The sequence below is a fragment of the Anopheles coluzzii genome, chromosome 3 (genome assembly GCF_943734685.1).
Source record: "Anopheles coluzzii chromosome 3, AcolN3, whole genome shotgun sequence".
Taxonomy (NCBI): Eukaryota; Metazoa; Arthropoda; class Insecta; order Diptera; family Culicidae; genus Anopheles; species Anopheles coluzzii.
In genome coordinates this window covers 61,925,090-61,948,552 of record NC_064671.1, presented here as the reverse complement: position 1 = coordinate 61,948,552, position 23,463 = coordinate 61,925,090, and the positions used below count along the sequence as shown (strand labels likewise).

Below are 23,463 nucleotides of genomic sequence, written 5' to 3'. Positions count from 1 at the left end.
AATCTTAGGTTACCCATGACGCTGATCGTGAAATTCAGTGTCAAGACGTGGACCACCTCATAAAATTCTTCCTCCGTGTTACATATGACGATCACATCGTCAACGTAAATGAGAACAAAGATGGACTTACCCGCTTTTTCGCGTATGTACAAACATGGGTCCGCCGTTGATTGGATGAAACCCATAGTTTTCAGTACGTCGTCGATCTTCGTATTCCAGACACGAGCTGCCTGCTTGAGCCCGTAAATGCTGCGATGCAGCCTGCATACTTCGTTCGGGTTATCGCTTTCGAATCCCTGTGGCTGGCGCATAAAAATCTCCTCCTTGAGAAGACCATGTAGATACGCCGTCTTTATGTCAACGTGCTTCGTTAACATCTTCCTTTTACTCGCCAGAACCAGCATCGTCCGGAAAGTAATCTGCTTTACGACGGGGGCAAACACCAGGTCGTAATCCGTCCCGAATTTCTGGCAGAAACCCTGCGCCACCAGCCGTGGCCGAACGAAATGACCGTCTTCATCTGCCTTACACTTGAAGATCCATTTCGACCCGATAGCCTTCCGGTGTGGCGGCAGCTCCGCTAGCTCCCACGTTCCATTTTCCTGATGGGACTGCATTTTTTCTGCCATCGCTGTTTTCCATTCGGCACTCTGAGGACCGGATACAGCTTCCTTATATGTTTTTGGTTCTGCTACACTTTCCTTCACCAGATATACTTCTTCGTCATATCTTGCCGGTGGAACGCCAGCTGTCGCCCTCTGTGAACGACGAACGGGAGTATTCGACACCTCTGGCACAGCCGCTGGCATCGCCTCCGGTACCGCATCCAGCACTGCCTCCGGCATCGCAGCTCCAGCTTCAGCGTCGTCATCGTCCCACAGTCCGCGAAGCCAATTGTTATCATTGTCGTTCCAAAAACCTCGTGGCCAGCAATCGTCTGAACAATCCCAACCGTAAAATTCAGATTCGGAGATTGTATCATCGGCCACGTTAGTTTTAGCTTCCCGTTTCGTTTCATCGAGAGACCACTCGATTTCAACGCTTTCAGTCGGATTATCCTCTATTTTGGGATCGCCGTATGTCTGCTCCTTGGATCCGTCATCAATCTCAAGAAAACGGACATCCCGACTGATTTGAATTTCTCCCGTTTGAGTGTTTAGCATCCGATACGCCTTATGCTCGCCGGAATAGCCGACAAAAGTCATGCGCTCCGCCTTGACGTCTAACTTTTTTCGTTTCACCGACGGAATCAGTACGTACCCAACACATCCAAACAGTCGCAGGTTGGTCAAATCTGGTTTTCTGCCGAACCAGATCTCGAATGGCGTACGTTCTACTGCAGCAGACGGCAATCGATTTTGCAAGTAGCAAGCGGTATTGATTGCTTCCGCCCAAAATCGCTTATGCATACCTGCATCCCGAAGCATACACCGACCCATCTCCGTGAGCGATCGGTTCTTCCGCTCCGCAACTCCATTTTGCTGGGGTGAATATGCTGCAGTAAACTCCATCTTTATCCCTTCATCCGCACAGAACTTCCGAAGCGCCTTATTGGAGTATTCTCCTCCCTAATCGGAGCGAATGATTCGCGGTTTCCGGCCAAATTGGTTTTGAACCAATTTTACATACTCGCGAATCTTATCCTCGGCCTCCGATTTCTTTTTGAGAAAATAGACGAAAGTATACCGACTATGATTTCACCGTTTTCAACCGCACACTTGATCAGGCAATCGCCAACGCCTTCAACGCGATTTTCGCTGCCATCCGCGACGGTAACATTTGAACGCAAGCTTTGTTCCATTACCGTGAACGCGCTTTTGTCACTACACATGTGCGAACTAGCACCCGAGTCGATTAGCCACGACCGATCGTTACCGCGAATTTCAGGCTGACGAACCATGAACGTGAACGAACTTGTGTCGTTTTCGCGCACTGTTTTCACTTGTTGTTCTTTATTCGGCTTAATCTTTTTCTTCTTTTCACCTTCCCCGCTGCTCTTCCGATTCAGGAACTCTTTGCAGTCTCGTTTCTTATGGCCAGGTTGACCACAAAAGAAACACGCGCCTGGTTTTGCTTCACTTTTCGCCTTCAGCACTCGCTCCTCCTGCACCTTTCCGCCGTACAGCTTCTCACTTTCGTCGATCAGCTTTGCCCGCACAAGATCCATCGTTAGCTCTTTATCTGAACGACTTTCCAAAGCTGTGGTAAGTGCGTCAAATGCTTTTGGAAGGCTCCGCAAAATCATGGCCACCTGCATGTTCGCCGAGAGTTTTTCACCCGAATTCTCCAGCCGAGAATAAAGATCTTCCATGCCGTATAAAAAATCTTCCATATTCTCACCTTCACGATTCGCCAGCCTTGGGACCCCAACGGTCATCCTTCCGGGAGCCCTTGTCGCTAGTACTCTGTCTATATGGCATACTATAGAATGGCGATCTACGGGGCCCCAGGCGACCGCCTAGTCCGCCTACCGTTAGATCCGCCACTGACCATAGACCTATTATTAACTAACAAACCCGAAAAAATTACCTGTTTATTTTGAATATAACATTTGCCTAATACAAAACAATCATATTTTTGGAATACCGCACTACTCAGAAACAAACTGGACTTTATTCAAAGAAATTTTAAATAATCGCCTCAATACAAATAATCTAAATCTTCAAAATATTAACACATCCAACCAAACAGATCAAATGATAAAATATTTCTCAAAATTAATGAACTACGCCCACACTAAGTCTGTCCCATTCATAATACCAGACAAATTTAAATTAATTCTACCCCCCTAATATACTTAAAAAAATAAACATCGAAATGCAACAAGGAAGCAATGGCAGAAAGATAGAAATAACACTATACTTAAAACAACATATAACACATTAAAAAAAGAAATAATATCTATATATATAAAAATCTCGTGTCACGGTGTTTGTTGCGAGCAACCTCCGAAACGGCTGGATCATTTTCAACGAAACTTTGCACACACCTTATGGTGGTATGAGAATAGGTTTTAATACTTAAAAATCGTTCAGATGTTACACTAAACTTAATTTAAAAATGATTTTCTAACTCCCATACCAAGAGCTGGATTGTTGTGTTGTATGCGGCACTTTGACACTTGGTGTGAAGTGCCTGGCGGTTTCCACTCGATGATCGGATCCTGAGGGGATACGGGCACGATACAACTATCCCAAGTAACAAAGCAATAATTAAATATTTTATTTTTTGTGGAATAACTAAGTTTGTCGGGCCAGCTAGTTACTTATAAAAAAACTTTCGAAATCAGAGTTGGACAGGCAACCTTGACAAAAATAATAACGACCCAAGCTGTTGTATTGTTTAAAACTTATTCTCTTTATTTTAAACGCCACAGATGAAATTCGCTTTAACAATTGAATAAGCGTAGCACGCACGTCTGACCCTTATCGCGGTCCGTAGGAGAGGGCCCCCGTTCGTGTATCGATCTCTTGCATCATGCAGCAGACCGATCACCGATTATCTCTCCCGATCGGCACTCATCCTGTCGGCTTCCAGGTGTAGGCTTCTTCTTCTTCTATTTGGCGTAACGTCTTACGCGGACATGCCGGCCTATACAGGTTTTCGAGACTTAATTCATTACCACGCAGACGGATAGTCAATCCTTGCTACGGGGGGACGGTCCATTCTAGGCTTGAACCCATGACGGGCATTCTATTGAGTCGTTCGAGTTGACGACTGTACCACGGAACCTCCCAAGCAAATCTAAACTATGGAAATTTGTTAGAATTATAAATAGTAATTCAGCAATTATTCCTCCCTTAAAAGCTAATGTAAATTGTTATATCACAAATAATGAAAAATGTGAAATTCTGAGCGACCATTTTGAAAAAAACTTAAAGAACAACGTTCCCAAATCAGAGCCCAATTGAACATCACATGCAAGAGACAAATAGTAGATTCTTTTCCTACCATCAAGCACAACCCAGCAACAACTTCGATCCCATCAACTTTATTAAACCAAAACACATTACAAACATCATTTATAAGTTGAGATCAAAAAAATCTCAAGGGCCAGATAAAATCAATAACCATTCCCTAAAACAGTTGCCTAAAAAAGCCACATCAAACCACAACGAAATATTTAAAAATCCACTGGTTTCGTGATGCTAGATCTAGAAAAAGCGTTTGATACAGTATGGCACCGAAGGCTTTTGTACAAACTATTTTTTCAATTTTCCTCCAAACATCATTCAACTGATTCAGTCATTTTTATCCGATATAAGCTGTGTCGTGCAAATAACCTCTTCGAAATCAAACGAAATTCGCCGACCTGCCGGATTACCCAAAGACAGCGTGCTGTCACCCGTTCTTCTCAACATTTTCACAAGCGACTTGCCTAAAACAAAATCTGTCAAAAAATATTGTTTTGCAGATGACTTTGCTATGAGTAGTTCGGATTCCAATCCAAAATCTATTATTAAAAACCTCAACAATGGGATTAAAAAATATGAGACATTTGTAAAACTTGTAACTTAAAAATCAACGAAGAAAAATCTGAGGAGATCGCAATCTAAAAATAAGTGACTGGGATATTGCTTGGAAAGATAATGTAAAGTATTTGGGATTGTTTTTGGATAAAAGGCTCACCTTCAGGAAAAAGTTATAAGTGGATCAAGACTTATACAAATTTTGTATAGCTTCATAAACAAGAATTCTACATTGAACTTAAAAAATAAAATGTTACAAAATGCAATTGGGCCAACAGTTCTTTACTCATCTAAAATATGGGCAAATTGTGCAAATGTTCATATAAATAAGCTGCAAGTATTTCAGAATAAGTTCTTGAAAAGAGTCCTAAACCTTCCCCCGTGGTATAGCACATTTGATATACAGTAGAACGTCGATTATCCGGGCAGCTCGGGACCGGGCAGATGCCGGTTAATCGATTTCCACAGATAATGGTCCAAGAAATGTCAAGTATAAAAATTACAAAATTCACTAGTTGTACTAAGTATTCACCTTAAACCAATCGATTAATCACTTCTGGAATATTTTTTGAATCAATAACGATGGATTCAACAATTATTCTTTATCAAAAATTGATATGTCGCAGGGAATATATCTTGAGAAAAACACAACTGCTTAATTCCTTAGTTCAGAATGGAATTGTACGATTCTGCGTATTTTATTTCTTTCAGTGGAGCAAGTGATGGAATGTGTCCGAGCGTTCTGCTTTGATCAAGTGTATTTTCCAGAGTCTCCTTACAAACTAAAATTCGCTTATATTTATACTGTTCGCGCTGAGGTGTCGAACTCGATTGAGTGTTTCGTCGCGCAAATCAGGGATGTCAAACCCAAGATCACCACAGGACCCCCCACCAGTGACGGAGTCATGATTAAAAATTGAAGTGGACGCGTTTTTTGGGTTTGCATGGGATTTGTTGTTCAAATTCTTCTGTTACAAATGCTGGTTTAAGCCTGTCTATGGATACTGATTCGTTTTTATCTTTAATTCTGATGACAAAGAATTTTCTGCATTTGCGAATGATGTCATAAGGACCTTCATATGGTGGTTGTAACCCTGTCTTTACTCTGTCCACGCGGACATAAACCTGTTTGCAATCTTCCAAGCTTTTCGGGATATATGGCTTTGTATTGTCTTTCCATTTAGGAGCTACTGGTTGTACGTGTTGGAATGCCTTTTTCAAATTTTGTATAAAATCAGAAATATCTTCTGTGGGATTTGTATTGAAAGATGTGAAAAACTCGAATGGTAATCGTAGGTTTTGGCCGTACACCATTTCCGCAGGAGTTCCTTTAAGGTCGTTTTTATATGATGTGCGTATACTGAGAAGAATTAGTGGTAAATATTTAATCCAGCGTACGGGGTCCTCGCAGGCTTTTATTGCTCCTTTCAAATGACGATGGAAACGTTCCACCATCCCATTAGCTTGCGGGTGGTACGCGGTAGTTTTTATGTGATGGGTTCCCAAAAGTTGTGTAAGTTCTTTAAATAATCTAGATTCAAATTGTTTTCCTCGATCTGTTGTGATAGTAATAGGACAACCAAATCGTGAAATGTATTGTTCAACAAATACCTTTGCTATGGTTGTTGCCGCAATATCTGTTATGGGAAAACATTCAGGCCAACGGGTAAAGCGATCCACAATAGTGAGTATATATTGTTTTTCCTCTGAAGGAGGCAAAGGACCGACAATATCCATATGGATGTGATCGAATCGGCCTTTCGGTATTGGAATAGTGTCAAGGGTAGAACGAGTGTGACGAACCACTTTTGATTTTTGACAATTGTTGCAAGCTTTGGTCCAATTTGCAACATCTCCGTTCATAGAAGGCCAGAAAAATCTTTCAGAAACTAATTTTCTTGATGCTCGAATACCGGGATGTGATAGTTTGTGAATATTTTCAAATGTGGCTTTTCTTAAAAGTTCAGGGACATATAATCTGTTTTTGCCAGTGGATGTTTCGTAGAATAATTCTGTGTCAGCTGTTTTTATTTTTCGTAGCTGAAATTTTGAACTATTATCCTGATCAGAACTTTTAAGTAGTATTTTAAGTTGTTTATCACTTTTTTGGTGTTCTTGGAACGTGCTTTTGGTGATATCGGTTATTGAGTTTGCCTCACCGATCCTTGATAAAGTATCCGCGACCACATTACTGTCACCGGAAATGTATTGAATGTCGGCGGTAAATTGAGATATGAAGTCAAGATGCCTATCCTGTCGAGGAGATTTTTCTGCTTTGGATGTCAGAGCTGTTGTTAAAGGTTTGTGGTCAGTGAAAACTGTAAAAGACCTACCTTCGAGGAAATATCGAAAATGTTTTATGCCAAGAACTATTGCCAATAATTCCCTGTCAAAAGTGGAATACCTTTGCTCTGTGGGTGTCATTGTTTTTGAAAAGAAAGCTAATGGTTCCCACTGTCCATTGTTGTGTTGCTGTAGGACCGCACCCACTGCAAAATTAGATGCGTCTGTTGTGAGTGAATATACCGCGTTTGGTTTAGGGTGAGCTAGCATTGTAGCATTGCTAAGATCATGCTTCACTTGCTGAAGCGCTTGCTCACATTCTGCAGACCAGATGAATTGTGGTTTAGTTTTTTTGTTGCTTAGTTCAGCTATTAAATTGTGTAATGGTTTGAGTTTATCAGAAACTTTTGGTAGAAAACGATGGTAATAGTTGATCATTCCTACTATTCGTTGCACTTGTTTTAAATTGTTAGGCGTTGGAAATGATTGTATTACCTGTACTTTTTCTGCACAAGGCGTAATTCCTTCGGCTGAGATGGTGTGGCTCAAAAATTCTATTGACGGAACTCCCAAAACGCATTTAGAAAGTTTGACCTTGATATCGTGTTTGGCTAGACGTTTGAATACCTCATGCAAATGTGAGGTGTGCTCATCTTGTGATTTGCTAGCTATTAGAATGTCGTCAATATATACGAAAATAAAGTCGAGATCTTGAAAAATATTGTTCATGAACCGTTGGAAAGTTTGACTTGCGTTTCTCAGACCAAACGGCATTCTAAGAAATTCAAACAGTCCAAATGGGGTTGTTATGGCGGTTTTGTATACATCTTCCTGGGCAACAGGGATTACATGGTACGCACGAGTGATGTCTAATTTCGAAAAATATGTACAGCCATTTAAATTCATCGTGAAATCTTGAACGTGTGGCACTGGGTATCTATCGGGCACAGTAATTGCATTCAAACGTCGATAGTCACCGCATGGCCTCCAATCTTGGTCCGATTTTGGAACCATGTGAAGTGGCGATGAAGCGGAAGAGGAAGACACACGGCAAATTCCTAATTCCAGCATGTGCTGGAATTCTGCCTGTGCTATTTTCTGCTTCTGAGGATCTAAACGACGTGGTTTTGAAAACGGCAAAGTGCCTTTTGTTTCTATATGATGAACAACTGTATGATGAACAGGGTTATTGTAATTTGGAGGTTCTGTCAATGAAGGATATTGTTTTATAATGTTACCAAATATGTTAGATTCTATTACAAATTGCTTTGGAGTGGGAGTATCTACTAAAGCAATTTTAGCTTTTGTTGTTAGGCTGGTCATTGGATCGATCAAGCGACGAGACTTGAGATCGACAAGTAGTTCATGCTTATTTAAAAAATCTGCTCCAATGATTGGGCGATTGACCGATGCTATTGTAAAAGTGTGGTTAAATACTCTCCGAAGTCCAAGGCTTACTTGAAGTAGCTTTGTACCATATGTTGTGATGGCACTACCATTTGCTGCTTCTAGCACTTGTTGTTCGGGTTTTGCAACTCGCCCCACCAAATTGTTTGGAATGACGGACACGTCAGCTCCGGTATCTATCAAAAATGTGTATTTACTTAAATCGTCATGAATAAAAAGACGAGGAGAGGAGCCTGATAATACTCTAGGGTAGTCCGTCAATACCGTCGAGTTTATTAGTTTTTTGATGTTGATGGATTCTGTGATGCCAATTGGTTATCTTTGAATTTACACGGTGGGATGCAATTGTTTGCCGCCGCTCCGTATCGGAAATGATACCAACAATGTTCATATTTTCTCGCGTTCGACGGTGTCCGCGATCGGCTGCCGCCTTGTCCCCGGTTGCGACTGCGCTGTCGTCCTCGTGTATTATTTTGTGAAGCAAGCGACAAATTTTTTACCATCTCCCTTAATTCCCCGATTTCTTTACGAAGCAGTTCATTCTCGCTCGGGCTATTGAGTTGTTGTTGTTTATGATCATTTCTGTTGACTGAAAAAATACTACCCGATTGTGTGACCTCCCAAAGCCTGTCTGCAATTCGGAGAAGTTCGTTTACGTCACGCGTGTCAATTGCGATTAACGATACTTCTATTGTTTTAGGAAGCCGTGCAAGCCAAAGTTTTCGTACGAGTTCTAAAGAAAGGTTTTCAGAATTGCCAGCGAGTTGGACCATGTATCTGTAAAAGTCGGATGGACTTCTGTCCCCTATTTCAACGTGGTAAAGCAATTGTGATAATCTTTGTTCCTCACTGATTGTGAGGCGTTCTATTAGCTGTTTTTTTAGCGTTGTGTAGGGCAGATCTTCCGCGGGTTTTGTTATTAAATCCATGACCTTTCGAAGAATTTCCTTTGGAAGTGTGCTGACCAAATACGAATACCGAGTTCTTTCTTGTGTAATTCCGGCTATCTCAAATTCAGCCTCGGCTGCAGCAAACCAGGCAGCCGGGGAATCATCCCAAAAGCATGGAAGTTTTGCGGAAACCTTTTCTATGGAGCGAGGGGGGATTTTTGGTGTTGTAGCTGGAATCTCGATGGGCTCTGAGCTCTTCATCGGCGTACGGGATAATGTTTGTTCTGGTTGAAACATTTTTCTCTGTAATCAGGCTATTGTTACTAAACGTATGTTCGATCTGAACCTATACTCCGAATTTCCAAACGCAATTGAACGCAAAACGAAACAAAGAAGAAAAAAAAACGATAACAATGGAACGCGCTCACCGATTTTGCCTGTTGACGTCGATTCGCTGAATTCTGTTCTTCATCAAAGAACACTCGCAGAAGACAATGGATCAACGCTGGCGCGTGCCGATGAGTCGATGCTGCTGCGGAGAGGGGGTGCGAGGGGGGCGCACGGGAACACGGTTTCAGATGCGCTGCTGCGTGCGCCACGGGAAGAATACTGCGATGATTGTCTCCTTCTCTCTCACTCGTTCTGTCGTTGGTGTTGTCACCCGTAAGGTTTGCTTCGGTGGTTGCAATTTTGTGATGTGACACGAAACTCACGATGGGATGAAATTTGCGTTGGCTGCAACTGATGACTGCATCGATGAAAATTTCCTCACTTTTGCAGTATGTTGTCCGTGAAAAATCTCGACACCCGGTGGATACTTGGGTGGAAAAGGGACATTGATGGGAAACACTGTTGCTTTTTTTACACTTTTGGTGTATGATGATCGCAGTGCAAAAGTGTCTTCACAGATAAAATCAGTTAAATGATTTTTTTTTAACGAACCGCTCTCTGATGAACTCTTGTTACTGCACTCACTATGTAACATTGAGTAGTGCTATACACGCGAACGCTTTGTGGCAACGTTTGAACAGACGTAACGTCACACGCATACACACACAATAACAGTAAATCCTTTACGCACTCTACCACGCACAGCTTTGCACATCGATTCGGAAAAGTCACGAACGATTGCGGCGCGTTATATTCTGCACCGTTGCGTTTGTGCACTCACGGGTAGACGTTATGTGCACGGTGGCTGTTTGGATAACCGTTGTTGCGAGAGCCTTTCTTCTAATGGTTTGAAGGCTGTTAGTGTGGATCTTTGAATGGACACTGGCACAAGCAATAGACACTGCACAAAAGTAGCATGCCGAACTCACGTGATAGTCAAACCATTCTAGTTTGCTATCTTTCGGCGTTTCGCACGAGTGCACTTGAATGTCACTGAGCGTTTCTACATACACCGAGAATGCAGCTGAGAGATGGCTGTGAGAGAATTGACAACCGGTTTCTCACGCTGGTGTGTGTAGAAGCTCTGAAAAGCGCCGAGATGAGACTTTTAAAATGATGTTGAAAAAATCCATTTCAATCGCTAAAATGAAGCCAAAAAAGTTTCTTTTATTTTTTAATAATATATCTACGATTATTAGACGGCAAAAATGAAAACTGTAATTGATCGATCGCTATAAACTGCCAATTCAATTTTTTCTCAGCTCCATCGTTCTTTGCATGCCGAGGAGAATTCTCTCACCGAAAATGCTGTCACTCGCTGTCAAAGCATGCTGTCAGTTATTTTCTCAGCAGCATTCTCGGTGTATGTAGAAACGCTCACTGGAGTCAAACAAAAACGTAATGTATGTGCTCCGTTATACTCGACCGTTTTATCACTTCCGCACTGAAATTTCGCCGAACTCAGAACGTTTGTGTCGAGCTCCAGGCGATCACGTCGGGGTCACCAATGTACGATTCTGCGTATTTTATTTCTTTCAGTGGAGCAAGTGATGGAATGTGTCCGAGCGTTCTGCTTTGATCAAGTGTATTTTCCAGAGTCTCCTTACAAACTAAAATTCGCTTATATTTATACTGTTCGCGCTGAGGTGTCGAACTCGATTGAGTGTTTCGTCGCGCAAATCAGGGATGTCAAACCCAAGATCACCACAGAATCATCTTCATTCACTCAATGTGTACTCTGATCGAGTCTTGCAGTGTTACTGCGTTATGCGTGTAACTATGCAACAAAAATAAGATTTAAAAATATCATTACCGCAGGACTCCACACAGCATAACACGGAGCGCAACATAACAACTGACAGCTGCCAAACGCTTCAGAAAACGCTTTATTGCTGGTATCATATTTTGAATATCCTTAGTGTTGTGTCTTTGGCTTGCTCTCAGGTACTTTATTAAAACACTAATATTACAGTACACATCATAAATAATAACAAGCACAATACACACTATATATACTCGGCCGCGCGCCAGCCGTACCGTGCCCTGCCGGGAGCCCTGCTCGACCGGCTGCTCGCGACACCTGCTTGTCCGAGCGCACAACACACACTAAGCGGCCCGCGCTTAGTGTGCGTACGACAGTGTGCGTGACACACTGTCGCACCCTGGACATTTAACAGTGGCAGCACAACTACCACGGCAAGTCCAGGGGTCGGCACGGCTGCCCACAACATCTCCCCCTTTTACTTATCCGGAGGGGGTCGAACCGACACGCGCATATTCCATTGCGGGAATATCGGTGTGGTGACACCCTCCGGCCATAGACCCTTGTCCTGGGGCATTTTGCGCAAATGCTGCTCCTAAGCTGCGTCCCCGCTACCCGGCTACCGCAACGCTGCTACGACGTTGCAGGAAATCTCCCCGGCGGCGATCGTAATGTCCCGCTAGCCTCATCCGGCAGGAGAGCATTACCCAGCAACTCGTTCCGCACGCTGCTACGCTGCTGCTGGCGATCTCTCCGGCGGCGACCGGTTTGTCCCGCAAGCCTCATCCGGCTGAAGAGCATATCCCAGCAGCCCGTTATGGCATCCTGTAGCGGTGGTACAATTGCTGCAGCAAGGACGGCACACATTTCGCCCTTCACGTCGGGAACAACACGTCGGTGCTGCAACTGGGGACGGAATGCGACCTCCCCCTCTCTCCGACGAATAAAAAACGGCAGCAGCGGGGCGGCATGGGACCTCGCCTCCTCTCCGTTGACACTATTGCTGCATCGGGGCGGCATTGGACCTCGCCCTCCTCTCCGTCAAACACGACGGCTGCAGCGGGGCGACATGAAACCTCGCCCCTCTCCGTTGACACTGTTACTGCAGCGGGGCGGCATGGGACTTCGCCCCCTCTCCGTTGACACAACGGCTGCAGCGGGGCGGCATTGGACCTCGCCCCCTCTCCGTCGAACATAACGGCAGCAGCGGGGCGGCATGGAACCTCGCCCCCACTCACTGGTCTACGACGGCTGCAGCGGGGCGGCATGGAACCTCGCCCTCCTCTCCGTCCAACACGACGGCTACTGCAGTGGCATCTCGCCCCCTCTCCGTCGAACACAGTGGCAGCAACTCAGTGGCCTCTCGCGTCACCAATGATGGCCCGGCAGCTAGGCAGAAAGACAATTCGCCTCTTACACTGCCGGCGCTCCTTGGGCTGCAGCCCGACGACACCTAGCGTCGCCGCAGATGGCCCGGCAATCAGGCTTCGACCTTTCCATTGCCGGCGCTCCCTGGGCCTGCAGCCCGGCGAATCAAACATCGCCGAGTGTGTGTGTGCGGCTGTCCCTTCTGTCCCCATCGCGGGACGACAGCCAGGGCCACGGTCTTAACGGCGGCGGCGGCAGCGGTCCTTGTCGAACGGCGTCCCACTGTCGCGGGGACCCGTGCCATCGCGATGGCGCCGGCTCCAACCGACGCGCTCGATCGCGATGGCGACCGCGGGTTCTTCTAGGGATCCTCCTTACGCAAGAGGATCCCATCCTCGTCGCCACTGTTGTGTCTTTGGCTTACTCTCAGGTACTTTATTAAAACACTAATATTACAGTACACATCATAAATAATAACAAGCACAATACACACTATATATACTCGGCCGCGCGCCAGCCGTACCGTGCCCTGCTGGGAGCCCTGCTCGACCGGCTGCTCGCGACACCTGCTTGTCCGAGCGCACAACACACACTAAGCGGCCCGCGCTTAGTGTGCGTACGACAGTGTGCGTGACACACTGTCGCACCCTGGACATTTAACAGTGGCAGCACAACTACCACGGCAAGTCCAGGGGTCGGCACGGCTGCCCACAACACTTAGTAGGCCGCTCATTGCTCGTAGAAAAACTACCAGCCTACTGCGATGACCGACAGTTAATGAAACGCTTTACCTCCTTTTCAAAGCGTTTTGTGAAGCGTTTGATAGCTGTCAATTGTTATGTTGCGCTCCGTGTTATGCTGTGTGGAGTCCTGCGGTTAGACACTACATCGCTGCACAGCAAATGTTTTTGCTAACCTGACCATCACAGAAAATGTTCGCCACGATTGACCAACTGTCAAATTCATGCGCACGGTTAAGCCGCCAGCCGGTTAATCCGTCGCTGGAAAATCGACGTTCTGCTGTATTTTGACATTGACGTAACAAAAGGGGTTGTCTGTTGTGGTAGTGTGATACTAACGACAGCGATCGTTAGATATCAGTAGTGGTGTCGTGCCATCAAAACTCATACAGCATCCCGGAGCGTACGAACAGATAATAAAGAGATCACTTGATAGTTATCAACCGAGCAAACCACACGTGTTATTATTGAGTACCACAAACTGGCGCGGAGGATTGGAATTTTTTTTCTATTGAGAAGAAAAAAAAAGGGTTCAGTGCAAACGAGTTCAAATGCGATGAGATAAAGCACACACAGGACACATGGAGTAAAAGTGATCGCATATGAGCGTAATGTGAGGTGTGGAAAAAACCGGCGGATCGCATTTGTGAGCAGAAAAATAGGCTGGACAAAGCGTATAGACAAGCAAATAAACCCCATGGATAATTAAATTTTGTGGCGAAGAGATGACGACGGATTGCATAGGAGTAAGCGAGGTAAAAAAAAAAGTGGTGGAAAAAAACGTCACCCTTCGTGAGCAAAGTGGAAAAAAATAGTGTGTAGAAAAAAAAAAAGAAAAAGTGCGTCTAGTAAGCACCTGATGCGTCGGAGGACGTGCAAAAAAAAAAATAATAATAAAAAAAACATTTTAAAAAAATAACGAAAAAAATAAGTATCGGTTCGAAGATAGAGAGCGCCGAAAAAAAAACTGCGTCTAGTAAGCAGAGAGAAAAAAATGCGTCTGGTAAGCAAAAGTAATCGGGAATAAGCAAGAAGAAAGGGCGTCGAGTGAGCATTTGATCCAGGCGAGAGTGTGCACACAGTTGGAAGAGCAAAGGTCAAGGTTCTGAAAAAAAATTATCGGAAAAAACAGCGCACAGAGAGAGAAAAAAAGCTGAAAAAAGAGCTTCCGATAGTGTGTGTAATCACATTCTCGTATAGAGGAGTCCGGTGAAGCGCGTCGAGAGAGAAGCGGTGGAGTGAGTAGTCGTGCAAACGGTTGTACAGAATAAGAGGAGAGAGAGAGAGAGAAGATGAATGACACGAAACTATTTGCTAAACTAACTAAGCTAGCTAAGCTAAGCTAACCTCCGCTCGGGATAGCAGGTGTATCATTGGTTGATAGGAGGAAATTGTGGGTATCATGGAAGCGGGGATTTGAGATTTGCCTCCGTGCATCGAAGGTTAGCGACGGGACGGAGAAGAAAGATTTGTTGTTAGCGTGTGGGTCATTTGAGCTACAGGAAATATTCTTTAGTATTCCGGGTGCAGATGTGGAAGCTAATGAGGAACAAGGAATCGATCCGTATGCTGTAGCGATTGGAAAATTGGACGAATATTTTGCCCCCCAGCGCCATGAGGCACATGAAAGATTTCTTTTTTGGAATATGAAACCTGAACCGGATGAGTCAATTGATAAGTTTTTGGTTCGCGTCCAAGCACATGGATCGAAATGTAATTTTGGGAAAACAGAGCTGGGAAGCGCGGGAATAGCTGTAGTCGATAAAATGCTACAGTTTGTACCGAACCACTTACGAGGCAGGTTACTTCAAGAGCAGGATCTTACTTTAGCAGAGCTAGTACGGCAAGTTAATTCATTTGAAACTTCTCGTTCGGCAAATGATCAAATTAGCGAAATAACAATTGTCCTGGAAATAGCCAAGCATCGGATGCTATCAATTACGTAGCAACACCTTGTGCATGTTGTGGTTTTTCTCATAACCATCAATACTGCCCAGCTCAAGATAAGGCATGTGCGAAATGTGGAAAACGTGGACATTTTGCTGTGGTGTGCCGCTCTACTTCAATTGCATCGACAAGTGAGAATTTTAATAAAAGACATTCTTTTAATCGGAATGCATATAAAAGGCCGCAGGGCAACGTCGATTCTTTTAATACTGAACCAGTTATAAAAAGATAGGTTTATAGGATAGGTATCAGGAAAAAAACAGATGAGCTACTAACATAAGTCGATGGATTTATCCGTATGGTCGACAGTCGTAAGGATATCCCTTAGTAAATCAATCATAGAGAGGTGAAAGATAGGAAATAGCCGGCAGAGTGACAGCCAGGAAAAGAGGCTGAGATGATTAGGACAAAATTAAACCAAAAAAAAAAGGAATAAAGGAAAGGAAAGGGAGAGGGAGAGGGAGAGTTAAGGATGAAGGGAAGTAGGAAATGGAAAGGATAACGGGGACTGGTCTTGTGATACAGTCGTCCACTCGCACGACTTCGCAACGTGTCCGTCATGGGTTCAATCCTGAGTGGACTCTGCTCATAGTGGGACGGGCTTTCCCGCTGTGGGTTTATAGGTTACCAAAGGTCAAGCTCATTTGAGGGATGGGGGCAGGCCTTTCCCGACAACGGTTGTTGTTGTGCCAAAGAAGAAGAAGGAAATAAATGAGAACAGCTCAATGGTTACTGTAGCAAACACTGAAAACTGGTGGTCATTAGGAATTCAAGACTTTGTAAAATATATTAAATGGCATAATCTTACAAATGAGGAAGAACCACAAGAAAATATTTAGCCAGGGAATAGCAATTGGGATAGTCTGAAGATCAGATAGCAGCGGGAGTATAAACGTGCAAGCAGATATTTGGGAGTAATTGAAATAATGAATTCAACATGTAGAGAAATGAACTTTTATACGCTATGATACTTCGATATCAAAGACAAAGGGAGATGTGGTAGTGTGATACTAACGACAGCGATCGTTACGAACAGATAATAAAGAGATCACTTGATAGTTATCAACCGAGCAAACCACACGTGTTATTATTGAGTACCACACCTGTATTGAAGTTTTTTGATTTTTTGGTCGTTTTCGAAGGATTTTTCGATACTTTTTTACCATGAACTATGTGGAAATCTACAGAAATCCTGCAAATAGTGAAACGAATAAAAAAAATACGAAGAAAACAAGAAATCACAATACCACTATCAAACAAAGGTGTAAAATCAGGGAATATCAAATCACTGGCAAACAATCGTAAAAATCCCCTGAAAACCCCTGTATTTGACATTTCGCCCCATTTTCGCCCAACGTCCGATTTTTAGAACATTCTCAATTTTAGTACTTGTTGCACTTCGTACTAATAAACATGAGCTTATGGGACTAAAAAACTGGTAAAACTATTTCCAAATGTATATTATTCGTAAGGAACTGGCAGTCAATCAATACTTTTCTAAATGTAGAACAAACGGCGACAAAACTCTTATTATTGTAAAAATAAATCGTCAACGAACGGTCGTGCATCCAGCATCTGTCAAAACAATCGCGACGCCAGCTTGGGTGTTCGTGTTCGTGTTGTTTACATTTTCACACAAAACAAAATCGGCTCGACGAGTGGCGGCGACGGGCACTGGTGACGACGTCGGCGACGGCGACAAGCAGTCATAAACCCAGCAGTGCAGAAATCGCAACAACGAACGCGCGACGGCAAAACAACGCAAACCAGAGCGCGACAGAAACAGGGGCCGCGCGAGTGCAAGCGAATAGGAAAGGCAACAGTACCGTTAATCCGCTTCATCATCGTCATCACCGTCATCGTCGACCGCGGCCCACGTCTTTGTTCCCCGCCAGAACGAGGCCATTTCACAACTGTGCCTCCCTAGCCTCGGCCCCATTAGGTGGAAAGGCAGCGGGGAAAGCAACAGTTGGCATTGGCTGGTGTTTGGTTGTCATCATCCGGTTTGCCCATCGCGCGGTACACGACGAAAGTGGGTTGCTCGATGCCGCGGGTTTTACACGTACACGGTCCGCAAAACGAGGTACGACGCTGAAAGTACGTGAGCGTCTGGCGGAAGTGACTGCGTGTGTGTGTGTGTGTTTGTGTGTTTGTAGAACTTCCGAAAGATGGACTACGTCTACATGACCGGCGGTGATCCGAGCAATCCGAGGGCCGAAGACATCATCACACTTACGAGTAGGTATCGAAGAATCACAACTTGGTTGTGTTGGTTTATCAGTACACACTCACACACACACATTCGTACGTACATATTCTACACTTTCTTTCTTTCCATCTTTCTTTCTCTTGCTGTGGGCAAAAAGTGTACGACAACGATCCGACCGGTGCCGTGCCGGAGTATCCGGATGCGACCGAATACGGTGCGTTTAACATTGGTTCCTCCGAGGCGGAGTACATCGAGCACGGTATGATGCTGGCGGACGGAGGCGACCGATTCGGCGTGTCTACCGTCTGCTTCGATACGCAGGAAGAGCTGATCTGGATGGGTAACCAGGGTGGGCACGTGACGTCCTACTACGGCAGTGCCATGCAGAAGTACACCTCGTTCCAGGTGCACGCCAACGAAGTGGTACGCCAGATAGTGACGATCGATACGGGCATCTTGGCGCTTACGCCCACCTCCCTGAGGCACCAGCTACGGCGCGGCATTCCGAAGTTTACCTTCCGCTCGGAGCGCATGGTCGATATGGTGTGCATGATCGAGCACGCGCCCGCCCGCCTCCTGATGGGCGGCCATCAGAGCGATCTGATCGAGCTCGATCTGGCCACGGGCACCGAGCTGACCAGCGTGGTGGCGGGCGTCAATGGGTGCGCGATCCTGCGCCGTCATTCGCGCTACCTTTGCGCGGGCGATGCGTACGGCAAGATAACGCTGCTCGATCCGAACACACTGGCGATCGAGCACGAGCTACCGACGCACTCCGGCAGCCTGTCCGACTTTGACGTGCAGGGGAACTATCTCATTTCGTGCGGGTTGAGCGGCCGCCAGGGCAATCTGACGATCGATCGCTTCCTGATGGTGTACGATATGCGCATGCTGCGGCTAGTGTCCCCGATCCAGGTGCTGGTGGAACCGCAGTTGTTGCGTTTTCTGCCCTCGCACTACTCCCGGCTGGCGGTCGTGTCGCCACACGGACAGCTGCAGCTCGTCGACACGGTCGAGCTGAGCGAACCGCGGGTGTGCATGTTCCAGATCAACACGAGCGGGTCGCAGTGTTTGTCGTTCGACATAAGCGCCACCAGCCAGGCGATGGCATTCGGCGACCAGTCCGGTCACATCAATCTAATTACGGCGGCCAAAATCAACACCCCGACACTGCAATTTAACCCGTACTCGCGGGACACCGAGTTTGCGGACACAATCGAACCGGCGACACCGTTCGTACCACTGACGGACACCAATTTCCCACTGTCGTCCGTGCTGCTGCCCCACCTGACGACCGGCGAGCGGTGGCTAAGCGATTGGCCACCGTGGATGAACACGTACGAGCACTGGCGCACCAAGCCGATTGATCCGGTCGTAATTGCCACGATGAAGATGCAGGGCCCGATCGGGTACGCACCGAACCCGCGCACCGGACTGCGCAATCAGATCCCTTACCTGCTGGACGGAACGAACGGTGCGCTGGCGGCCGGCTCTGCCGCCTCGACCACCCACGGCTCATCCGCTGCGAAAGGTGGCACCGGGGTGGAGCAGCAGGGCATGAAACTTGTGCCTCGCCGGTACCGCAAGGTGGAGGTGAAGTACAGCAAGCTGGGTACTCAGGACTTTGACTTCGAGCAGTATAACCAGACGAGCTTTGTCGGGCTGGAGGCAAACCTGCCGAACGCGTACTGTAACGCGATGCTGCAGGTGCTGTACTTCATCATACCACTGCGCAAAGCGATTCTGGCCCACTGCTGCGCGAAGGAGTTCTGTCTCTCGTGTGAGCTTGGCTTCCTGTTTCACATGCTCAACGTCGGCAGCTCGAGCTCGCCGTGCCAAGCGAGCAACTTTCTACGCTCCTTTCGCACCGTGCCGGAAGCGGCCGCACTTGGCCTCATCCTGTCCTCCAACAGTGCGAACGTGAACCTGATCAGCCTGATACAGAACTGGAACCGGTTCGTGCTGCACCAGATCCACTCCGAGCTGCTCGAGGCGCTCAAAAAGAACGAAACGATGCACTTTTACGAGCAGCAACCATCACAGCAGCAGCACACGCCCGAACAGGATAGTGTGCAAAAGTTCCAGATCCTTAACCTCGGCAACGGAGGGAAACCGGCCGGTGGTGCTACAGCCACCGCCACACAGCCCCACAGTGCCGCCGGCGGGCAGGATGAGTCGGAAATCGGGCGACTGTTCGGTACGCAGCAGCAGACGACCCATCGCTGCAATAAATGCAACACGACGCGCGTCAAGGACAATGTGTTGCTCGTGTGCAGCTTGCTCTACCCGACCACCACCACTAACAACGTGGAGGGCACGTTCGGCACCATCTTGAAGCATTCGCTCGGGGTGGAAAAAACGACACCGGCCTGGTGCGAAACGTGCAACAAGTTTACGCCGACGAATCAGAAATCGCGCGTTACCGGTCTGCCCGCCATCCTGTCGATCAACTGTGGCCTAGACAACGAGAAGGAGCTGGAGTACCTGAAGCGCCAAATGTCCCGGTCGGCTGGTGCACACTCTTCGCCGAGCAGTCAGCTGCCGGCGGGAGGGAATGGAGGGACAGGTACGCCGGCTGGATCGGGAGCGGCCACGGATCAGGCAACGGGATCGGTGACGTTCAACGGGTCCGGCACCGGCACGAAGATGTGCCGGTATGGGACGAACTGTTCGCGCGTCGACTGTCATTTCGCTCATCCAAGGTAATGAGGTGCTGTGGTCGCTGGAATCGTTCGAATTAGTGGTGGGAGCTCGGAACCGGATCTATCCGATTCCGATTCCGTGTTCGGAATCTATTCCGAAGCCGATTCTGATGCTGAAATTTATTGAGATTTCCGAGTCAAAAAATCCGGAGCCGATTTCGGAATCGGAAACGACCTGGGAATCGCAATTTGCCCAAGTAGCGGAATCCGGATCGACTCCAGAAATTGAATTAGCTCCAGAATGAGAATTTACAAGTAAATTTTGATTCTTTGCGGCTATCAATACGTAGCATCATTAGACCCAAACGCATATTTTTATGGTGATGCCAAAACCGACTCCGTTTCGAAGCCGATTCTGCTTTCGGAGCCAATTCCAATTCCGGAGCCGATACCGGAACCAATTCTGGAGCCGATTCCGGAATTTGATTCCCCGGACCTACTATTCGGAATCGATTCCAGAAAACTTCGGAGTTAGCCGGAATCGATTCCGACAAAAACTTCATTTTCCCCATCACTAGTTCGAATGGTATTGAAATGTTTTTTTTTTTCTTTTTAGAAAGTCATCACCCTGTGTGATATCGGCAGCTTCGTCCAGCTCAACGTCTGCTGCTGCATCCCATGGCATGCAAAAGTCGTGGTTCCCACTCAGCTTCCAGATGTCACTCGACGAGCAGCAGAACTTGGACATTAGTTCACTAAGAACTGCCTCAAACGGCGAACCGGTGATGCCGAACGTTGCTTCAGAGCCCGACACGCCCTCGGATGTGGAAGGAAAGGAAGAAACTACCCCGAACGGTATGCCATGCTGCCATAAATCGTTCCTCCTATTCTCTAACCCGCTTTTTCACATTCCAGAAGATCCACCGCCAGCTCAGAAAGTTACAAAAACCTACAACCTTTCCGCGGTCGTTTGCTACATCAACGACGGTTCCCAGCACAATCTAGTGTCGCTGATTCACGTGCCCTCCTACTACCAGCAACCCAAACCGGGGGACGCTGCCAGCACCGCAGGCAGTTGGTACATTTTCAACGATTTTAGCATTTCCCCGGTACCGGTGCAGGAGGCGGTCTGGTTTACGCTCGACTGGAAGGTACCGTGCGTACTGTTCTACACCAGCAGCGTGCTGGCCGAGGAGCAGTGCCGTCTGGGGCTGGGCCTGCACAGTGAGCAACTCACGCAGTACGTAAATCCCTTCAGCACCGATCTGTACGAGGACGAAAGCACGGACGATGGATCCGTCCACCGCTTGACAGCAGACAGCCCTAGTGACGCGATCGATAAAGCTGACCTGGAAGCGAAACACCCGGACAACGGTGCGGATGCAGCAATCCTGTTCAAACCGCTCGGGCGCACCGAACGCTTCCAGGCCGGCGATCTCGTCGCGATGGATGCGGAATTCGTGACGCTCAATCCGGAGGAGAGCGAGATCCGCTCGGACGGTAAAATGTCGACCGTGAAGCCGAGCCACATGAGCGTCGCCCGCATCACGTGCATACGGGGGCAGGGCGACTACGAGGGCGTACCGTTTATGGACGATTACATCTCCACCCAGGAGCAGGTCGTGGACTATCTGACCAAGTTTTCCGGCATCAAGCCGGGCGATCTGGACGCGAACTTTAGCAACAAGCGGCTGACCACGCTCAAGAACTCGTACCAGAAGCTGCGCTTTCTCGTCGACAGTGGCGTCATTTTTGTCGGGCACGGTTTGCGGAACGACTTTCGCGTGATCAACATTATCGTGCCGCCGGAGCAGGTGGTCGATACGGTGCACCTGTTCCATCTGCCCCACCATCGGATGGTGTCGCTGCGCTTTCTGGCCTGGCAGTTTCTCGGCATCAAGATACAGTCCGAGACGCACGACTCGATCGAGGACGCCCGGACGGCACTGCACCTGTACAAGCACTATCTGCGGCTCCAGGAGAAGGACGAATTTTCGCGCGCCCTCTCGACGCTGTACGACACGGGCAAGAAGCTGCAGTGGAAGGTGCCGGATTGATGAAGGAGTGAAAGAGGAAAGTGATAGAGGTAAGTGTGTGTGGGTGCGCCGCACTCAACACGTTCGTTTTATTCACATTTAATAATTGTTGTGTGTTTTTTCGTTTTGTTTTTTACTGTTTGCACAGTTCAACTGATGGTGCGTGTACGCAAGGGGGAATAGGTAAAGGTTGGTGGCATTTGTTGAGACGTTGCGATCCCGCCCACCCCCTCCCTTTGTTATATGTTCGAGATGTGTGTATAGAGTAACTATTTAATACCACAAACAATACAATACAATATTTTCTATAATTATCGCGTACTATTTTCTGCCTTTTCTGCGTCCGGAAAATGTGCTGTAGCTTAGTTTTGTAACTAAGGTAATTGGTTACAATGGTAATTTAAGTACATTTGCACGTCGTGTTGATTGAGTTAAAATTAGTCCTTTTATCAAATTAACACTTTTTAAAATTCTTTCCGCCATCGAAACGCTGATTTAATGTCGTATCGTTGTTACAGTTCTGGTGCTAGTCACTTTAATAGTCTTTAGTGTGGCTATTTTTATCTTGAAGGTAGTAAAAAATCTGATTGTGCATACTCTTACAGCCTCTAGGACGGCACCCTGTTGTTTTGCTTTCCCAAATTCGACCCAAATCATTATAAAAATTGTATTTTTAAAGCAATCAGTAACAGAAAATCAGTTTTTTAACGAAAAACAAACGACAAAGTGACATCGATGCGATGCCATCGCTATGCGTCTTAACCTTGAGCTCTACGGCCGGATTCCCCGGGAATGATTTTCATTTTCGAACTGATATAACTTTTTATTGAAAAATGGTAGCTACTTAATTTTGTCACGTATCTTTTGGAAATTTAATTTTTACTAAGGGCACATGATGAACTAATTTTTCAAAAATTTTAGAATATTTTTTTAAACATATTTTCTTTTGATTGTCCAATATCTCTGCGTCTGGCATACCCGGGGGTATCCCATACATTTTGTTTGGGAAGTGATAGCTTTTAATATTGAAACCTTCATAACTTTTGATGTAATCAATATTAAAATGTAATTTGGTTTAAAGATATAGGCACTAGTCTTATTTACTCTTTTAAAGAAATGGGAATTTTAGAGTTTCACTTAATTTTTTTTTTTAATATTTTGTAATATATGACAACCAATTTTTTCATGAGCAGCCTTCAATGCTGAACCATATTAAATAAATTAGCAATTATGTACTTCATGGATGATTCTGATTATTTTAATTGAATATGAATAGAAAAACAGAAATTCTCCATAAAAACATGTTTGTCAAACATATTT

At 46.2% G+C, this 23,463-nt stretch overlaps 1 protein-coding gene across 2 annotated transcripts; it reads left to right on the top strand.

The window, feature by feature from the left end:
* The first annotated feature begins 16,842 nt into the window (after window positions 1-16,842).
* LOC120955865 (PAN2-PAN3 deadenylation complex catalytic subunit PAN2) lies at window positions 16,843-22,454 on the top strand. Of its 2 annotated transcripts, none has more exons than XM_040377066.2 (5): window positions 16,843-17,494; window positions 17,623-20,167; window positions 20,724-20,962; window positions 21,026-22,193; window positions 22,292-22,454. In XM_040377066.2, exons 1-4 carry the CDS (start codon window positions 17,425-17,427, stop codon window positions 22,162-22,164), a joined length of 3,993 nt encoding a protein of 1,330 aa, XP_040233000.2. In that variant the 5' UTR covers window positions 16,843-17,424; the 3' UTR covers window positions 22,165-22,193; window positions 22,292-22,454. The 2 variants fall into 2 exon arrangements, with proteins under 2 accessions (XP_040233000.2, XP_040232999.2); XM_040377065.2 differs by having other exon boundaries at window positions 16,845-17,494; window positions 21,023-22,193.
* Window positions 22,455-23,463: the final 1,009 nt, after the last annotated feature.